A 19,626-nucleotide genomic window follows, 5' to 3' on the forward strand; every position below is an offset into this window, starting at 1 on the left:
AATCAGTTTCACAACACTCAGTTCCCATGTTTACATACTCTTTCCTAAACTGAGAAGGGAGACTTTTGATTTCTGCCAGTTCACCTTTTCCACTTCTCCCATTTACATAAAAAGGCCTGCCTCTCACTCATTCTACATGATACACACTTTCCAGAGGTTTAAAACCTCTAGACTTTCTCAACTAGGATTCCTCATTTGAACACCAAATACACAGGTTATTTTTTCAATTCTCCCACGGGTAGTTTATAACTAGTATCATTTGAAATGCACAGGAGATAAGTCAATTCATTACAGATCATGGATACCTTGGTATTAGAGTTTAATTCTCTCCCGGAACGCTGTTGAGAAAGCCAGTGAATTTAGGCCGGTGCTGTCCAACAGAAATATAATGAGAGCCACAAAATGCAAGCCATGTACGTAAATTTAAAATTTTTAGTCGTTACATTAATAAGTTAAAGAAAAAAGTGAAAATGATTTCAAGAATACATTTTATTTAACCCAATACATCCAAAATTATTTCAACATGTAATCAATATAAAAAATTGAGATATTTTACATTCTTGTGGGATTTCTTATACTAAGTTTTTGAAATCCAGTTACAGCACATTTCAATTCAGACTAGCCACATTTCAAGTGCTCACTAGCCACATTGGCTAGCATCTACCATACTGGACAGCGCAGGTCTAGGCCCTAGATTTGTCTAGGGACAATTCCAGCATGCTCAGCTTTTGAAGACAAAACCCAGTTACAACCACTGAAGGGAAATGTGCTTTATTTCATCTGGGAAGAAATCAATCTACCTAATTTTCTATTTTAAAATTAGAACTCAGATGCGAGAAGGTCTACTGGGAATGATGACTAATGCATTTATTTTAAGTAAATTAAGGTAGACTTTTTGCCACAGAAATTAAGTCTGATGTAACTGTCTGGATTGACAGAACTAGCTTTGGAAACAACGAAAGAACTAATTCTGTAGTTCCACAATTTTGATGAAAATAAATTTTATATATCTTTTGCAACTTTCAAACTTGAGAGAAAAAGTAGGTATCACTTTCAAATGTCCTAGGCAGTGGTCAGCAAACTGTGGCTCTGTTGACAAATGAGTTTGCCGACCACTGCCTTAGGGGAAAACACTTAAAAAACGTTTTAATAATGTACTAATGTCTTTAACCTGAAGTCAAAACTTCTGGGTAAGGGTAATGCCTTACGCAGTGGTCGGCAAACTCATTGGTCAACAGAGTGGCAAACTGCGGCTCACGAGCCGCATGTGGCTCGCGAGCCGCAGTTTGCCAACCACTGTCCTAGGGGATTCATAGTTTTTCAGTATTCATGTAGAGCATATGCGAGCCAGAATGTCTGAAGACTACTGCCAGATAATCATACGCATTCAGTTTAAAGGTCTTTTGGGAAGTCTTCATGCCATTAACTCAATCTAGAGTAGTGTTTGACTTAGGAAAAAATTCAGGGTGTGTTTCATTCTGGGTTATTCTAGAAAAATTCCAAATTTCAACTTTATTTAACAACTGCACATTCTTTTCTAAGTCTGTATCCTTTAACCTTGACTCTTACCAATTAGCCATCTCAGCTTTTTATTTAGACTGTGAAATTTTTCAATCAATAATCACTCTCCAGAGAACTCAATTTCAAATGCACCCACGCTTTTCTAGGTCTTTGGCACCGTTTCCTTCAGTAAACCTCCTTCAGATGCCCACATCTATTTTATTTCTCCTTTCCTCTTTCATGTCTCTCATAAAAACTGTATTTCCTGATCCCAGGTTCTATTATGCTCACTTAAACTGAGATCATTTAAACAGGCACTAGTAGCCCTAACCGGTTTGGCTCAGTGAATAGAGCATCAGCCTGCGGACTCAAGGGTCCCAGGTTCAATTCTGGTCAAGGGCATGTACCTTGGTTGCAGGCACATCTCCAGTAGGGGGTGTGCAGGAGGCAGCTGATCGATGTTTCTCTCTCATCGATGTTTCTAACTCTCTCTCCCTCTCCCTTCCTCTTTGTAAAAAATCAATAAAAATATTTTAAAAAAATAAAAAATAAAATAAACAGGCACTAGTAAAAGGCCTTAGCTTATTAGGTTTTATCATATAAACCAGGGGTGGGCAAACTTTTTGACTCGAGGGCCACAATGGGTTCTTAAACTGGACCGGAGGGCCGGAACAAAAGCATGGATGGAGTGTTTGTGTGAACTAATATAAATTCAAAGTAAAGGAGCGGAGGGGAGAGCAAGAGAACCCTACGCTCTTTCGGCTCCACGGGCCGGATCCGACCCGCGGGCCGTAGTTTGCCCACGGCTGATATAAACTAAAGTATCTAGTGGACAATTATCTACCCCTCAGAAGCTCAATCTCTGACATGTTTCCCAACTTATGTTCATCTAGATACATTTCTCCCTTAAAATTCAGCTTCAGGGACATGACTTGTTTCCAGATCATAGGACAATTCAAAATCAGCCACAAAAATGAAGGACTGATATATAGAAGTGATAAAAACCACATAGGACCACAGAAAAACACTGGCATTGTCCTTGCAGAGCCCACTTGGGAAACTCACCAGTAGGAGCTATGGAAGGGGGTCTGCCTCGTTTTCTTTTTGGCTCCCTCAAGTTTTCTGGTGGACTCTTCACAATGTCATTTTCAGGTTTCTTATCCACTTGAGCATCTCCAGAGTACTCTCTGTCATTTTCTGAAATGTTCTCCTTATCTTCCTTCTCGTTCTTGGGAAGGCTTTTCTCTGACACCTTTCCCTTTTCAGAACAGATTAATTTTCCTTCTTTATCAGGATGCTTGGTTCGCTTTTCTGTCTTTAAGGCTTTGTCTTCTTTGTCTTTCTTCAGGTTGACTGTGACTTTTCTCTGCTCTTTAAACTTCTCTCGTTTATCAGATGATGAAAGACTTTTGTGATCTGTTTCTTTAGGCCTAGCGTTACCCACAATATTCTAAAATGAGCAAAATAGCGATGAAACACACTTTGTGATTACGAGCAAATATAAAACCAGATATTTCTTTGCAAACTTATGAAGACAAACACAGACATTAAAAGGACATAATGCCAAGTCACATAATGGTCACCACTAAAAATATCTACCCATAATCTGAGGCTTGAGAACCAATGCTAAGTTTAAAGAAAACAATGGTCATTAGCTCCCTTAAGATTAATAAGTCACTAGAAAATAATTAAAGGGACAGATAACTACCACAGGGTCCTCTGGTGGAAAGCAACCTTTCTAAGAAAATGCCTCAACCCAAGCATGACTACGCTGACCCAGGGCCTCTCAGAGGCCCGGCTTAGTGTGCCAGTGGATGCTGATTCCCTGGGTAGAGTAGAACCCAAACTGATAACTAGAGGCAGAAAGGAAAGTTGTAAACATTTTCCAACCCAGAAACAGAGTCTTTGCTTCCTCTACTGGGTAAAGGCTGTGTGCAGTCTAACAAGCCACCTTCTGTATTCCTGAGTTACTTACTGAGTTTTTATCTATCAGGAGGAAGTACTGGTTCTTGGTTACTTTCCTCCTAAATTACTTTCTTTAAAATTCATCTTTAATTTATTATGAATGTCTCATAATAAAGCCAGCTCTGAAGTTTCCAAAACTATAATTGTTTATTTGTATATGTATCTCTCTTCCCAAGACCTCAATCTCTACCATATCATATTCATGAGATCCCCAGCACCTAGCACCTACTAAGCACACAGATCTTTGTCAGAAGCAGGAAGGAGTGCCTAAAATATTCACTGAATAAAAGTTTAATTTGTCCCATAGGGAACAATAATAAACAAGGAGAATCCCTGTGGTTAGAACTTAGAAGGAAATATTTTTTCAAGTCCACAAAATTTTCTGAAAGCAGCCAGGTTTGAGAACAAGCATCCCTCAGTAACTGCTGGCAGAAACATAAATTGGTACACCCAGCTTGGGGGGGGGGGGGGTAGGAAAGGCAGCGGGGGGCGGGAGGGAGGGCTCGGGCAGGCAGCAGGCAATTCAGGTCAAAAGACTTAAGTTTATACTTTTGAACTAGAATGAATTCCTAGAAATAAAATTTGCTAACAGAATAATCAGACTTGTGCATCCAGATTTACAAATATCCTAACATGACCATTAGGGAATTGGTTACACAAGGAAGGATATATACATCTTATAAAATACTATATATAGCCATGAAAAGCCATATTCACATACAGAATTAAGAAATTTGGGAAGCCTGGCCAGTGTGGCTCAGTGGTTGAGCATCGACCCATGAACCAGGAGGTTACTGTCTGGGTACATGCCCAGGTTGCAGGCTCGAGCCCCAGTAGGGGGTATACAGGAGGCAGATGATCAATGATTCTCTCTCATCATTGATATTTCTATCTCTCCCTCTCCTTTCCTCTCTGAAATTGACAAAAATATATTAAGTTTTTTTTAAAGAAACTAGGAAAATGTTATTTCTTTAAAAGAGCAAGTTATAGTACAGTAATATACTATATGACTCCAATTTTGAAAAGAAATATGTACATACATATTTAACAAAAAACACAGGATATACCTCAAAATGTTAATAGTTAACAGTAATTATATCTAGATGATAGACTTACAGTTTTTACTTTCTTTGTGCTTTTCTGTACTTAACTTTCTATAGAAAACTTTTTTTTAACTTCAAAAAATATATAAATGTTCCTAAATATAGCTTATCAAAACTTTGAGATAGTGTGGTCCTACAAAAGAAATCTCAATCTATTACTATATAAAAAAAGCTTTAAAAATTGTCACATTTTTTAAAGAACTTTTGCTTTATAAATGGCCATTTAGAACCTTAGATTAATAGGGTCAAAAAGAGCTAAGTAGTCATTTATCCAAATTATATATACTCTTGGGGGAAAAACACAAGCAAACAGGCGCCACAGGCCTGTGCTTGACCACCTGCCAAGTCTGAGATAAGGTGAGACACTCAGAGGCATCTGGAAATTGGAAACTGAAGCACCCATAAATTCACACAGGGTAAGGTGCCCAACTCCAAGCCAAAGCACCAAGAGCCTATCAATTAGTTTATTGAGTAGAACAGAATAAACAATTGAACGTCTGTTTTCTGGAGCACTGAATTTCCATTTGGGGAGGTTCTGGATACAATCTGACAATTCTGGGCAAGTTCTTAATATGGTCCTCTATCTATGTTAACTCATTCCATGAACTGCACACAAAAACTGTCAAAGAACACCAGGATAATGATTTAGAGTACTGTGTAGCTCTAAGGGGCAAGTTATCAAAGAGAAAACATCTTCAGGGGTAAAGCCTTATAATTTTGTCTATTTTCTGAAGCAGAAAATCATCACAAGGCAAGAACTTTGTTAGGTTACCTTTAAACACATCATATATCATGATCCTTTGAAACTGCTAAATATATGTACAAAAGAATTTACAAAAATTTGTGATAAGGAGAAGCATTTGATCATCATAAAAAAAGATACAACAGGTTCCAGCATCACAAAATATTGTCACATCAACAACCACCAAACAGGTAACAGTAATAATCAGAGTTTTTAAAAACATCAATATCCAACTTTTGATCTCTTTCCCCTCAACTACTTCATGAAAACATAAAAAAGACAAAAGGGAAAAAATTATGAAGAAATTAGGCAACACTTCTAGATGGCCCATATCTGTGTACACCATATTTCCAACATCAAAAGCAGGTCCTGTGCTCAGGCAAATACATGCCTGGGACAGGAAATAAAATTTTCAACGCAGGCACATCTAGCATAGGTGACTGCCAAATCCATGCCAAACTGTAGCTCTGTAACCACCATGTCATGGTCCTGAGCTTAAAGACAAAGTTAGACAAGGAGAAAACAAACTCTAGATCTCCTCAAGCAGTTCAGCAAGTTTCTTGTGACGGGGGCAGGACACAAAGAGAGAAAATAAAGAATGACACTTTAATGAAAAGATAAGGAAAACAGATAATAGGTAATGGTATCCAAGTACTTGGCACTTTTGAAAAAAAGAATCTATGTTAAAAGAAAATGGCAGCCCTAATTGCTTTGGCTGGGTGGATAGAGAGACGGCCTGCGACTGAAGGGTCCCAGGTTCGATTCCGGTCAAGGGCATGTACCTTGGTTGCGGGCACATTCCCCGTAGAGAGTGTGCAGGAGGCAGCTGATTGATGTTTCTCTCTCATCAATGTTTCTGACTCTCTATCCCTCTCCCTTCCTCTCTGTAAAAAATCAATAAAATATATTAAAAAAAATAAAAAAGAAAGAAAATGGCAGAGAGAGACAAGTATTTACAATTTCTGAAAATTTGCACATTGCTTCCTGGTGAAATTGTGTCAGATGGAGGAAATAAAGACTTTGCCATCATAAACAAATGTAATGTCTTTATTTGAGAAACAAAACTACAATGTTAGTATTATTCATACCACAAAGCACAAAACCACATATCTCACCTGATCTTTGGAAAAAGCTTTGACATGAATATGTTTGACAGTCTGAACTACTCCATCATAAAATTTCACAGTGTAAGTACCTAGAATTCAAGAAGATATCATGATTTTAACTTGCAGTTTCATGGAAGTGACACAACTTTTCAAAGCATAAATACAAGGGCGTTCCAACCACAATACTATAATAAACTTATGGAAATTAAAGATTTCTTTAAAAATCACATGCCTTACCTATGTCTAAGATAATAGTATGCCTGCCTTTCTTTTTATCTATACAGATAAAAATCCATCCAAAACAATTCACTTTTATGATGCTTCATTGAAATTAAAAAAAGTTTTCTAAATTTAGACCAAGAACAAAGAGCAGTAAAACAATTAAGAATCTGAGGCCCAGCCTGTGTGTATTGGGATAGGGGCCCTAGCCGGTTTGGCTTAGTGGATAGAGCGTCGGCACAGGGACTGAAGGGTCCCGGGTCCGATTCCGGTCAAGGGCATGTACCTTGGTTGCAGGCTCAGCCCCAGCTCTGGTTGGGGCATGTATGGGAGGCAACCAATCGATGTGTCTCTCTCACATCAATGTTTCTCTCTCACTCCACCCCACCCCCTACACCCCCATCCCAATCTCTCCTTTCCACTCTCTGAAATCAATGAAAAAAATATCCTTGGATGAGAATTAATAAAAATAAAAGCACCAACCCCTTCCCATCATAGAAGATAAGAGCCAAGCTAGCACTTGCATATGTGGGTCTAAACCTTACTTTTATCTCTGTGCAAAGCTGTTCACATAGTCCCAACATCTCTGCATTTCAAATGTACGATCAGTTACAGCATAAAGAAAACAAAAAATAGTAACAGCTTCAACAAGAGACTCTAGAAATAAGACCGTTTTCACAAGATCTCCTGTTATAAATACAGACTTCAGACATAGGACCAAAGAGACTGACTAGGAGGGAGGGTAAGGCAGGAACATAACCTAAGAATATGCATTTAACTTTAAGGAAGAGGAACCTGATTAGCCTGCTCACTCAAGTTAGAGAACCACAGATCAACAGGAAGAAACAATTCCTCATTTTGTTGTAAATGTGAACCTACTTTCAGTTTCCCCCAAGACTGGGAGCATAAAGCCCTGACAGACAAGTGGTTCTGCCATCCCCAGCATAAAAAAGGGGAGCTGGGCAGCCCCAGCAAAGAGCTGAGATCAACTCACCAGAGATGGCTTCTGAACAAAGAGTCCCTGGAACCAGAATCCTATCTTTTACCACAACACTAACCCAGGGTCTACAAGGCTACCAGGTGTGGCTGTCTTCACACTAAATGATGCTTAATTACCATTGCCAAAGAACAATTCCAGATGAAATAACTAAATAATATGGCATTGCCCTCCCCAGTTTCCAAGGGCTAAATAATTAACTCCCTCAAGAAACTCTAAAGTTGCTAGTTATTGGTAATTCAATCATGTCAGCTTCCCAATGCCAGAAGCTGTTGATGTCCACTCTGGCTAGAGCCCGCCCACCAGCCTGCTCAGTCAATAAATAGCCTCAGCAAAACCACCGGAGAGGTTAACAGTGGCAAGAAAACCAGACCAAGCCTACCAAAGATGAATCTATAGAGTTTGACTTTGCTATATCCTTGGCCTCTGCCTGGCAACACCAACAATTCAGAATGACTTTTATAGGAAATAAAAGGGCATTCTGCGAGCAGAGCTTCTACTCACAGTGCCATTAAGCTGTGGTGGCCCCTGCTACAGATGAAACTGAGGCAGGGCAGAAAATACCATGGAAAGAGGGGAAAAAAGCCCAGCATTGTCTCTTCCAATCCTGCAATTGCTGGAATGAATCCTGATTAACTAGAAATTGTATACCAGCTCCCACAGATAAAATCTAGCACAAAGGCAGCACCTAAGGGTCATTATCTCATCTTAAAAAATCTGAGCTCCTAACCTAACTGGTTTGGCTCAGTGGATAGAGCGGACTGAAGGGTCCCAGGTTCGATTCCAGTCAAAGGCGTGTACCTTGGTTGTGGGCACATCCCCAGGAGGGGGTGTGCAGGAGGCAGCTGATCGATGTTTCTCTCATCGATGTTTGTAACTCTCTATCCCTCTCCCTTCCTCTCTGTAAAAAATCAATAAAATATTTTTAAGAAAATAAAAATCTGAGCTCCCACAAAGGCAAGCTTTCTCTCACAATACAGTGTGGCAATACCACCACCCAACTGGTTCCACTAACCAGAATTTCCCTTCCCCCATGTTCTTCCTTTCCTCCCCCTTCAAATTAATTTTAAGAACCAGTAAGGGAGCCCTAACCAGTTTGGCTCAGTGGATAGAGCGTTGGCCTGCGGACTGAAGAGTCCCAGGTTCAGTTCTGGTCAAAGGCATGTACCTTGGTTGCAGGCACATCCCCAGTAGGGGGTGTGCAGGAGGCAGCTGATGGATGTTTCTCTCTCATCACTGTTTCTAACTCTCTATCCCTCTCCCTTCCTCTCTGTAAAAAATCAATAAAATATATATATATATTTTTTTTTTTAAAGAACCAGTAAGGGGAAGAGAGAAAAAAAAAAAAAGAACCAGTAAGATAGCAGCATAATAGAGAACTTCATACTTAAGAACTAGGGAAAACAGGTTCTGGCAGAAACCAGCACTCATTTTCAATGTCCTTCAACTAAAATTTCCTGGACAGTATTCAGAGCTTATAAAACCTATATATTAGGGCAGCAAATGACTGGTTTAGAAATAACTGCCTCAAGACTCTTCTCCCCTATCATTTTAGTTCATGGAGGAAATAAACTGAAAAGATTTTTAAAAACAACTTGTAAAGCTCCAGTTTAAAAGACATTTAAAAACCTTAATTAACCATGGCTGACAACGTGACCAATGACTTCTAGCTCTTAAATGATAATTTCAAAAGACCTCAGCCCTGGCCAGGTAGCTATAGTTGGTTAGACATCATCTGATATGCCAAGGTTGAGAGTTCAATCTCCAGTCAGGGCACCAAGCCAAAATGCAGAATTGTGCATGATAGCATATTCTGAAATGTGTTTTCACAGCCCTGTCTCTCACCAGACAAACTGAAGTTGGCATGTCCACTAACCCCCAATATGTTACATCTCGGATTGGTTACTAGGTATCAGTATCCTGCTCTAGCTCCTTTAAAAAGCAGTAATAGAAAAAGCAATGGGGAGAGTCGCTTTCCTATCGAGGAACAGCCATTTAGATGGGCTGCAGGGCTGGGTGACAGATTACCAGAAACCCTCCAGTCTGTGCCTGTTAAGCTGTTCATTGTTATAACAAAAGCCAGCCTGGACCTGCTGAATGTTGTATTAATTCTGCTGTTTGCTTATAGTTGAATAAAAATAAAAACACTTAAAAGAACATTAACTGTAGACAGGGGTCCCACCCCTCCCCTTAAGATTTATCTGCACTATCTGCTCCTGCCCTGCCTCCTCCTGGTGGCTCTATCTCAACACCTCATTCTGCCTCAGTCTAGGTCTTTTTTTTTTTTTTTTTTTTTTAATCTGTGATGCCAAGCTCTGAGCCCTCCAAATATTAGATGCAAGTAGGTTCCTAATGCCTTAATGGCTCCACCAAGACACCCCTCCTCCAAAGTTCCCCAACACCTCTTCCTCAATTTGCTCCTCCTTTGCCATTCCCTCATCCAATCAATCTTTTTCACCCCATATCTGTCCTCCATGTGACTCTGAGACATCACTGAAACAAAAGAGATATGTTGCTTCCTTTCTGCTACCGATCTCCGACCTACAGAGTTACCCATGTTACTACCCACAACTTTCATTTGACCTAAGGGGCAGCCATTTACCCAAGGGGAAAACACTTTAATGGATATTATTCTGGGGAGAAATATGACTTTAACAGCATAAATCAACATAATAGACTTTCAAGAACACTTCTATACATGAAGAACACCTGTATTTCATATCATGATTTAAATAGAGTAAAAGCAGAAAAAATTATTAATCTTGAAAATGAGACTAAAAACATAAACTATGTCTTTTACTAAAAGGATCTGAGGCAGTTTAATAACATATCAGCTTCCTTTTCAAAATAAGTTTTTAGGCCCTGGCATGTGTGGTTCAGTGGTTACACCAAAGGGTCTTGGGTTTGATTCCCGGTCATGTACCTGGGTTGAAGGTTCGATCCCAGAGCCCAGTCAGTGTGGGAGGCAACCAACCGATGTTTCTCTCTCACATCGATGTTTCTCTCTCTCTCTAGCTTTCTCTCTCCTTCCCTCCCTTCCACTCTCTCTAGAGATCAATGGAGGCTTAACAACAAAAATAAATAAATAATAAGTCTTTAGGTTAATGGGATACATATGAAAAATAGTAATGGGATTTTATTTTGAACACAAGCTTATAAATGTAATTTAAGGAAACAAGGAACTACCCAAAAAAAATTTTTTTAATATATTTTATTGATTTTTTACAGAGAGGAAGGGAAAGGGTTAGAGAGTTAGAAACATCGATGAGGGAGAAACATCTATCAGCTTCCTCCTGCACACCCCCTCCTGGGGATGTGCCCACAACCAAGGTACATGCCCTTAACTGGAATCGAACCTGGGACCCTTCAGTCCACAGGCTGACACTCTATCCACCAAGCCAAACCGCTTAGGGCAAAAATTCTTAATCAATCATAAACTAGAGGATTAGTAATTGCTTGTGCAACTTAGAAGATATAACCCTGCTTTGGAGGCCTGAGGGCTGTGCTTTAAGGATAACGTATATCTAGCACATAAATAAACCTACATCTATTAACCCACAGTGTTCTAATAGCTGGCAGGGTAGGGGTGAATGTAGCAATAGAGAAACTAAAAATTCTGCTTCATGGAAATGAATATTCATTTTTTACCATTTCACCCTATTCTCATGTTAAAAACTTCTTGATCAGCCAGCCCAAGGTTCAGCATTTAGCAGAGTAGTAACTTCATGGAATGAAAAGTCAAGTTGGCCTTACAGTCACCCATAACAGTAGTACTCAGAGGCCTGACCACCCTAAATATTCATTACAGAGATCATGGACAAATCATAAATACCCTGGCAGAAAAAGCTAAAAAAAAATATGTCACTTGAACCCAGAGTCTGTCAGGATGCTGACTATACATACTATCTCCCTCCTCTTGCCTTTGTACTAGCAAAATGAACCTCTATGGGCATAGTCCTTGTCCTGACTCCTCAGATGTTCTAAACTCTGACAAAGGCATCCCAACTCAGTGTTCTAAATCCGAGCATCCCAATTTCAACTAGCAACTCTGACATTACAGACCACCCTTAATTACCTTACATCCACAAAGCACATTTTTAAGAAATGTTTGTAACACTTTCAACAAAGAATTTTTTTAAAAAAGAAAAAGAAAAGATTAAAGAGCTTTCAAAAAAAATTTTAAAAAAAAAGAAATGTTTGTTGGCATTCACTTCACTTCTAGGCTATTCACAAGTAAGCAAAAGGAATATTAGGGACTTATTTTATCAATTATATTAGGAACTCCTAGACAGCAAGAATCTATACACTTCCCAGCAGAGTGACAGATGAACCATGACTATTTTAGAAAATAATGACTAAAATTTAGAAAGCAGCCCTAACCGGTTTGGCTAAGTGGGTAGAGCGTCGGCCTGCAGACTGAAGGGTCCCAGGTTCGATTCCAGTCAAGGGCATGTACCTTGGTTGTGGGCACATCCCCAGGAGGGGGTGTGCAGGAGGCAGCTGATCGATGTTTCTCTCTCATCGATGTTTCTAACTCTCTATCCCTCTCCCTTCCTCTCTGTAAAAAAAATCAATATATATTTTTTTAAAAATTTAGAAAGCAATGAATCAAACTCCCCTATTTAACCCAGCTTTCTCTCCATTTGTAATTTCTTCCTACCTCCTGACACAACGGTTAACTTGAAGAGATAGGATTCCTAAGCAATAAATACATACTGAAAACATACTATCAAACCCTTATAAAACTCCCCTCTAAATCATTAATATTACAACTCAAATGCCTTACCATCCTTGTTAACAGCGGTGACTTTGGCTGGATAAAAACGACAATCAGACCAGCAAGCAAGGACTTGCTCATTTATTTGAAATTCCTAAAAAACATTAAAAAACAAATGATCCTGTTACTAATTCAATTTCACAGGACATACATGGTATCAGAATTCATAAAAGGTTGGAATTCACAGGAGTGGGAAAGGGAGATGGCTACTGGGATGAAGGAAGATATTTTCACTGTTCAGCACTAGGAGTCAAAACAAAAGGGCTAGACACAAGACTTTTCCCATCCTAGGAGGTGTGGGCAATGCAGCATAGCACTAATGATAACCCTATCCTACCCTTGATAGTGACTCTAAGAGTTCAGGGTCATCAGGGAAAATACCCAGTATAGAAGCTAGAAGGAAGGAGGCTACTTCATTTTGAAGGAAGAAACATTCATGCCACCTAAACCCACATGTTGAAAGGGACATTTGCCAAAGGAATACCCATCCACCTTTAATATTTCATACTCTTTTCCCAGTAGACAGTTTGCACTAATGCATTTTGTAGAATAAATATTGAGCAATTAAATTGGACAACAGTGAACAATTCTAAATGGGGAGGGGGAAGGAGAGGAGGGCACCTTAGCAAGGGTTCAAGTTCCCTGGTCAGGGTTAAAATGGAAAACAATCCAGGGTTGAGTCAGATCCAAAGGCAGCAGGATCTCTACAGATGCCTCAATATCATTTTCAAAAAAACTCAAAACTAATACCTCATTCCTTCATTCTGAAATCAGTGAAAGCGCCAAGCATAGTGATGAAATTTAACAAAAACAGAGTCTAGTCAAGTCCAAGTTTTTCAAGGGTTTATAAAAGACCTTAATATGGCCCAGCCAGTATATGGCTCAGTTGGTTAAGTGTAGTCCCATGCACCTAGAGACCACTGGTTCGATTCCACTCAGGGCACATACCTGGGTTGTGGGCTTAATCCCCAGTAGGGGATGGGTGTGCAGAAGGCAGCTGATTGGTGTTTCTTTCTCATAGATGTTTCTATGCCTCTCTCCCTCTCCCTTCCTCTCTCTCTAAAAAATCTAAAAACATGTTTTTTTAAAAAGACCTTAATATGAAGCTAACATAGTATTTCACATGGAACGATTGCTTAATACATGCTCAAACAGTAGATCAGCTTAATAAATGAACCAAAGGTATACAGTGGTGTAAAAGAGATTTAGGGTCCCCGTTCATCATCAGTGAGGTTTCAACGAAGTTAGTCTATGAGCTGTCACATCAATAACATCATTCAAGCAGATGACAACTGGGATTCTTCAAGAGCCTCAGATGCCCTGGGGATCTCAGGGTTGCAACTACAGGCCCAAATAAAAATTTATTCCCAGCTGCTACTGATCCAGCTCATTGGGTTCTGATCCAGCTCATTACAGAACTTCCCAGATCTATTACTCACAGAACATCCTTCCTCTTCATGTAAGCCTTCTTTTCTCAGCTGTATTTTCTCTAAAGGGCGTAAATAAGGACTGTCCCAGCAGAACCACTCATCATAACGATGGTTCCAACGCTTGAAATGGATAAGTACTTTTCCTTCTTCGTAGTCAATATCTTCTATGTGAGCTGGATACCTAAGTCAGAAAAGAAAATTGAGATGCCTGTAAATACCCAAAATATCTAAAACAATACCCTTCCAAATCTCTTTCCAAAGGAATATGTTACCAAAGTACTAAATAAAGCCATCATTTAGAGGGTCTACATAATGGTGTCCAATCACAAATTATGGAGGCTAACAAGCATGGGGTTCAAATCCCAACCTTGATATGCCTTAGTTATGAACTATTAAATTAACTTTACAAAGTTCCCTCATGTGAAGGGGAGGAAGGATACACAGCACAAGCACACTGGGTTGTTGGAAGCCACCCATTGTCATCACTAGCAGAGACTTGTGGACAAGGGACCCAGAAGGTTGGTCAACCTTGAAGCTCTGAAAGGTCAGAGCCAACCACCCACTGTTCAGCTGAGACAATGGTAGCTAAAGCAACTTCGACCTTTTAGTTTTATGTAAATCCTTGCTGACTGGCTATTATTGGAATTGCCTGCCTAAAGGCTATGGGTGTATCCCATAGTCTTAATAAAAGGGATAGCAAGGCCAGAGCTGGGTGAAGTCCTTCCCCTTGAGTTGGGCTCCCACCTGGCCCCCAATATTTCCTAAGTAATATTTTCTAGTCTCTTTCATTTGTGTGCGGCCTCCTCCAGAGCCCGAACCCTGAACCTGAACCCAGAACCATGCAGGACATGGGGGAGACACTCGCAACTGGCGACCACGAAGAGACACCCGCAACTGGCAGCCCAACGTTGGGTACTCGCAACTGGCAGCCCAACATGGGGTACTCGCAACTGGTGCCCACCCAGGGATGCCATTCGCACTGGGTTGTAATGTAAAATAAACAAGATGCCAGATACATTAGACCTGGGCACAAAAGAAACAGGAAGTAAACATTTAACAACTAACTTACATTTCACATGTACCAATAAATTAGAATGACCATGCAACCCAGATTGTATTAGACAGTGTCAATTTTTTAAAAAATATATTTGTATTGATTTCAGAGAGGAAGGGAGAGGGAGAGAGACAGAGAGAAACATCAATGATGAGTCATTGATTGGCTGCCTCCTGCATGCCCCCTACTAGGGATCAAGCCCGCAGCCCAGGCACGTGCCCTTGACCAGAATCGAACCCAGGACTCTTCAGTCCACAGGCTGACGCTCTATCCGCTAAGCCAAACTGGCTAGGGCGAGACAGTCTCAATTTTAAGAATTTTGCAATTCATAGAGTGGAATACCATGCAGTTGTTAAAAAGAACAAGATGGCCCTAACCGGTTTGGCTCAGTGGATAGAGCATCGGCCTGCGGACTGAAGGGTCCTAGGTTCAATTCCAGTCAAGGGTATGTACCTTGGTTGCGGGCACATCCCCAGGAGGGGGTATGCAGGAGGCAGCTGATCGATGTTTCTCTCCCATTGATATTTCTAACTCTCTATCCCTCTCCCTTCCTCTCTGTAAAAAATCAATAAAATATATTTTTAAAAAAAGAACAAGATGGTTCTGTCATGACACAGAAAGCTCTCCAAAGATGAAATATTAAATGAAAAGAACAAGGTACAGAATACTGTGTATGATAAGTTATTACTATTATTTAAAAAATGAAAAGTAAATATATTCATATATGCTTAAATACACATAAAATAGTTTGGAAGATACACAAGAAACTAACAATGGTTACTTGTATAAGTATGGTCAGTTCAGTAGATAAACTCTTTCAATCTCTTTTCCATTCTTCTTCTAGACTGAGAGTTGGGAAAACCAATAACTGTATTTCCCTGACCCCTTTACAATTGGCAATCAAGCCTGGCCGGTGTGGCTCAGTTGGTTGAGTGTCATCCCACACACCAAATGCACCAAGAGGTGGCCGGTTCAATTCCCGGTCAGGGCACATGACTGGGTTGCAGGCTCCACTGGCATACAGAAGGCTGCCAATTGATGTTTCTCTCTCTCCCCCTCTCCCTTCCTCTCTCTAAAATCAATAAAACATTAAAAACAAAAACAATTGGCAATCAAGGTCATGGAGACCGTGGGTTTAGAGGCAACCTATAGTGGCCAGGTCTAAAGCTCCAGTGCAAGGCCTCTCAAACTTTCTTGTAAGACATATCATTAGGCCCAGCCAGCATGATTCAGTGGTTGTGTGTGAACCTATGAACCAGGGGATCAAGGTTCAATTCCCAGTCGATCAGGGTATATGCCCAGGTTGTGGGCTTGATCCCCAGTGTAGGGGTGCAGGAGGCAGCCAACCGATGATTCTCTCTCTCACCCTCTCCCATCCTCTTTGAAATCAATAAAAATATATTTATAAAAAATCATAAAATGCAGACTCTGATTCAGTAGGTGGAGCTAGGGCCTAAGATATTTAAACAAGCTCCCAGGTGATGCTGATGTGCTAGTCTGTAGTAGCAAGGGACTAATATCTAGTCACTAGCTTGCTGGGTCGGTCAAGCAGCAGTGGTGGGGGGTTGGCAGTAGCAGTAGTAACTTCCTGACCTCCAGATCACAGTTTCAGCAGTGGGTCCCTCAGACTGATAATTTAAGGGAGCCCCCTTAGACCCTACTCCTCCAACCCAACAATTTATAAGTACCCAATTTCTTGTGTTAATCCCTTTTGTGGCTAAAGTACCCACAGTGGTTTCTGTTTCCAGCATTTAAACCTGATGGATACAAGGGAGGAATTGGGTATGGGAGGGGCAAAAGTGAGAGGGAGACTTTTTGTAGTATGTCTTTTAATACTTTTTCATTTTTCAACCATATAAATGTATTACTCATTCCAAAAATAAAGGGTTAAAAATAAAAGTAAAAAATATTGCATGTAATTGTTCTCTTAAATAATCAGACTAGGGACCTGGTGCACGAAGATTCCTGCACAGGGCGGGAGATGGGGGAGGGAGGGGTCCCTCAGCCCGACCTGCACCCTCTCCAATCTGGGAGCCCTCAGGGGAGCCCTCTCCAATCCGGGAGTTTCTGTCTGTCTTTGCAATCATTATGAGCGAATTGTCTGAGACCCCAACCCAGTTTGGTTTGGTGCTCACAGAATAATAGAGGTCTTTTTTTTTTTTCCTTTGCTCCATTGGTGGAGATTTCCTAGAAGTTGCAGGATATCTTCCCTTTAATTTTTCCTCGGCACTGTGACTTTACTTATGTCTCTCACCTTTGCTTTCCCTCCATCGCCCACCCGCAACAGTAACTTGCTCCAGGCTCACTTTGCTCTAGTGCAGTGGTTCTCAACCTTTCTAATGCCGCGACCTTTTAATACAGTTCCTCATGTTGTGGTGACCCCCAACCATAAAATTATTTTCGTTGCTACTTCATAACTGTAATTTTGCTACTGTTAATGAATCGTAATGTAAATATCTGTGTTTTCCGATGGTCTTAGGCAACCCTGCTAGCGGTTCTCAACATGCTGTAGAGCCTAAGACTATCGGAAAACACAGATATTTACATTACGATTAATTTTTATTTAATTAATTTAAAATTAAATTTTAAAATTCCTAATGGTACTATACATATATTAATTGCTCAATCGTAATTAAATATCTAATCTAAAGGGAAGATATCCTGCAACTTTAAAAATTTAAATTAAAATTTAAATTAATTAAATAAAAATTAATCATAATGTAAATGTCTAATTAAATAAAATTTAAAAACTAATCTAAAGGGAAGATATCCTGCAACTTTATAAAGTTGCTATAAATACAAGATGTCTTGACAGCAGAACGGCTAATTGTAAGATCTGATGAACTGAGTAGTACAATTGTGGGAAACAAAAGAGGTTTCCTCTCTGTAAAATAGGGAGAAGGACATGGATATCTCAATTATATTTCTCCTGCTCTATTAAGCCTACCAAAGTCTAGTGAGACTCCCTAAAACAACACAACCTGCGTATTCAAATCCCCTTTCTTTAATGGTTTACTATCACAGGGCTTTGGACCAATGCATAAAATTAATTTTTCACGGAACTAAATTTATATAATTTACAGAATTTTTCTTTATACAAAAATCACATTCTTCCTAACTTCTTGGTACTTAAATACATTTTTAATTAAAACAATGGTAACTGGTTTTAATACCCTAATTTTATGCAGCCATTTAAAAAAATTAGGCAGCTCTCTATGACTGATTTTAAAAGATTTCTAAGAAAAGTGGAGGGGGGCCCTAACCAGTTTGGCTCAGTGGATAGAGCGTCGGCCTGTGGACTCAAGGGTACCAGGTTCGATTCCAGTCAAGGGCATGTACTTTGGTTGTGGGGAGTGTGCAGGAGGCAGATGATCGATGTTTATCTCTCATTGATGTTTCTAGCTCTCTATACCTCTCCCTTCCTCTCTAAAAAATCAATAAAATATTTTAAAAAAAGAAAAAGAAAAGTGGAGGGCGGAATCGATTCAAGACGGTTATGAATGCACTATTTCTTTGGGGGAATGGAGAGATCCCAATATATCTGTACCTGTTTTAATTGTGTGGGCTCTCTCTGGAAGGATGATCAAGCAACCCAGTTTGCCTCTTGGGAGGGGAACTGGATAGTTAAGAAACTGAAGAGGCAGTATGAGACTTATTTTATTCAATGTATAACCTTTTCTGTTTTGAATGTACCATGAGCATGTATTAACTATAAAAATCATATAATTATACACTTATTTTAAATATCCTTATTTGGCAAATTAAAAGGTGGCAACCTCAGGACAAACCCCAAATTCTTTTGAACTTGCACTGGTCAGTGTCTTCTATGTCAGTGGTCGCCAACCTTTCAAACCTCATGGACCACCAGTGGTCCGCGGACCACCAGTTGGTGACTGCTCTTCTATGTGCCCTTACTGGAGATCAAACCCACAACCTTGGCGTATTGGGACAATGCTCTAACCAACTGAGCTACTCAGCCAAGGCTGGATCCATAGAATCAACTTCAAATTCCTAAGCTAGCAACTCTGCTGCATACAGAGTCTGAAGGACCTCTGGGCCCTCAGCTAGCCTAAAGATCCTTCCTCAAAAAACTTCACAGTGCATAGGCAGCACAGTATCTGCAGACTACACAAAACTCTCCAGGACAGTGGTCGGCAAACTGCGGCTGGTGAGCCACATGCCGAGCCGCGGTTTGCCACTCTGTTGACTAATGAGTTTGCCGACCACTGCTCTAGGAGGATGAACAGTAACAAAGGGATCACCAAGGTCTCCTAAGAAGAAGGTGTTCTCCTTACTTCTCTAAAGTGTAACAATGATGCAAGTCACTCATGGAGGATGAAAAAGCCCAACTGCATTTCAGAGAAAAGAGAGACAGTTGATCTTAGAGATCAACCCAGTAATGTTGAACCTCAGAGGGAAGGTAGGGGAGGGGAAGGGGGAAGAGATCAACCAATGAACTTCTATGCATATATGCATAACCCATGGACACAGACAACGGGGTGGTGAGGGCCTGGGGAGTAAGGGGGGGTGCAGAGAGGATGGGAGCAGGCTGGTAGAGGTTAAGGGGGGAGGGAGGAGGACCTATGTAATACTTTCAACAATAAAATTTTTTTTAAAAAAAGAGAATTTTTTTCTAGGAAAAAAAAAAAAGGCGATCAACCCAGTAAGACCTGATGAGTCACAATTGCTAGTTGCCCTGAGAACAGCTCAAATCATCAGTCAACAGAACTTTT

The 19,626-nt window shown here is 40.2% G+C and overlaps 1 protein-coding gene across 2 annotated transcripts in view; it reads right to left on the reverse strand.

Moving 5' to 3' along the window:
* The window catches only part of PHF20 (PHD finger protein 20), a 125,970-nt gene that overhangs the window by 65,780 nt on the left and 40,564 nt on the right, over positions 1 to 19,626 (reverse strand). For both annotated transcript variants that reach the window (XM_080683807.1, XM_080683806.1), the window contains exons 3-6: positions 13,849 to 14,020; positions 12,419 to 12,503; positions 6,426 to 6,505; positions 2,566 to 2,950 (exon numbers count right to left, since the gene is read on the reverse strand). In XM_080683807.1, the coding sequence (XP_080539933.1) occupies positions 2,566 to 2,950; positions 6,426 to 6,505; positions 12,419 to 12,503; positions 13,849 to 14,020 (722 nt within the window). The remainder of the gene's footprint in view (positions 1 to 2,565; positions 2,951 to 6,425; positions 6,506 to 12,418; positions 12,504 to 13,848; positions 14,021 to 19,626) is intronic.

The sequence above is a fragment of the Plecotus auritus genome, assembly GCF_963455305.1.
Source record: "Plecotus auritus genome assembly, chromosome: 8".
NCBI classification, from domain to species: Eukaryota; Metazoa; Chordata; class Mammalia; order Chiroptera; family Vespertilionidae; genus Plecotus; species Plecotus auritus.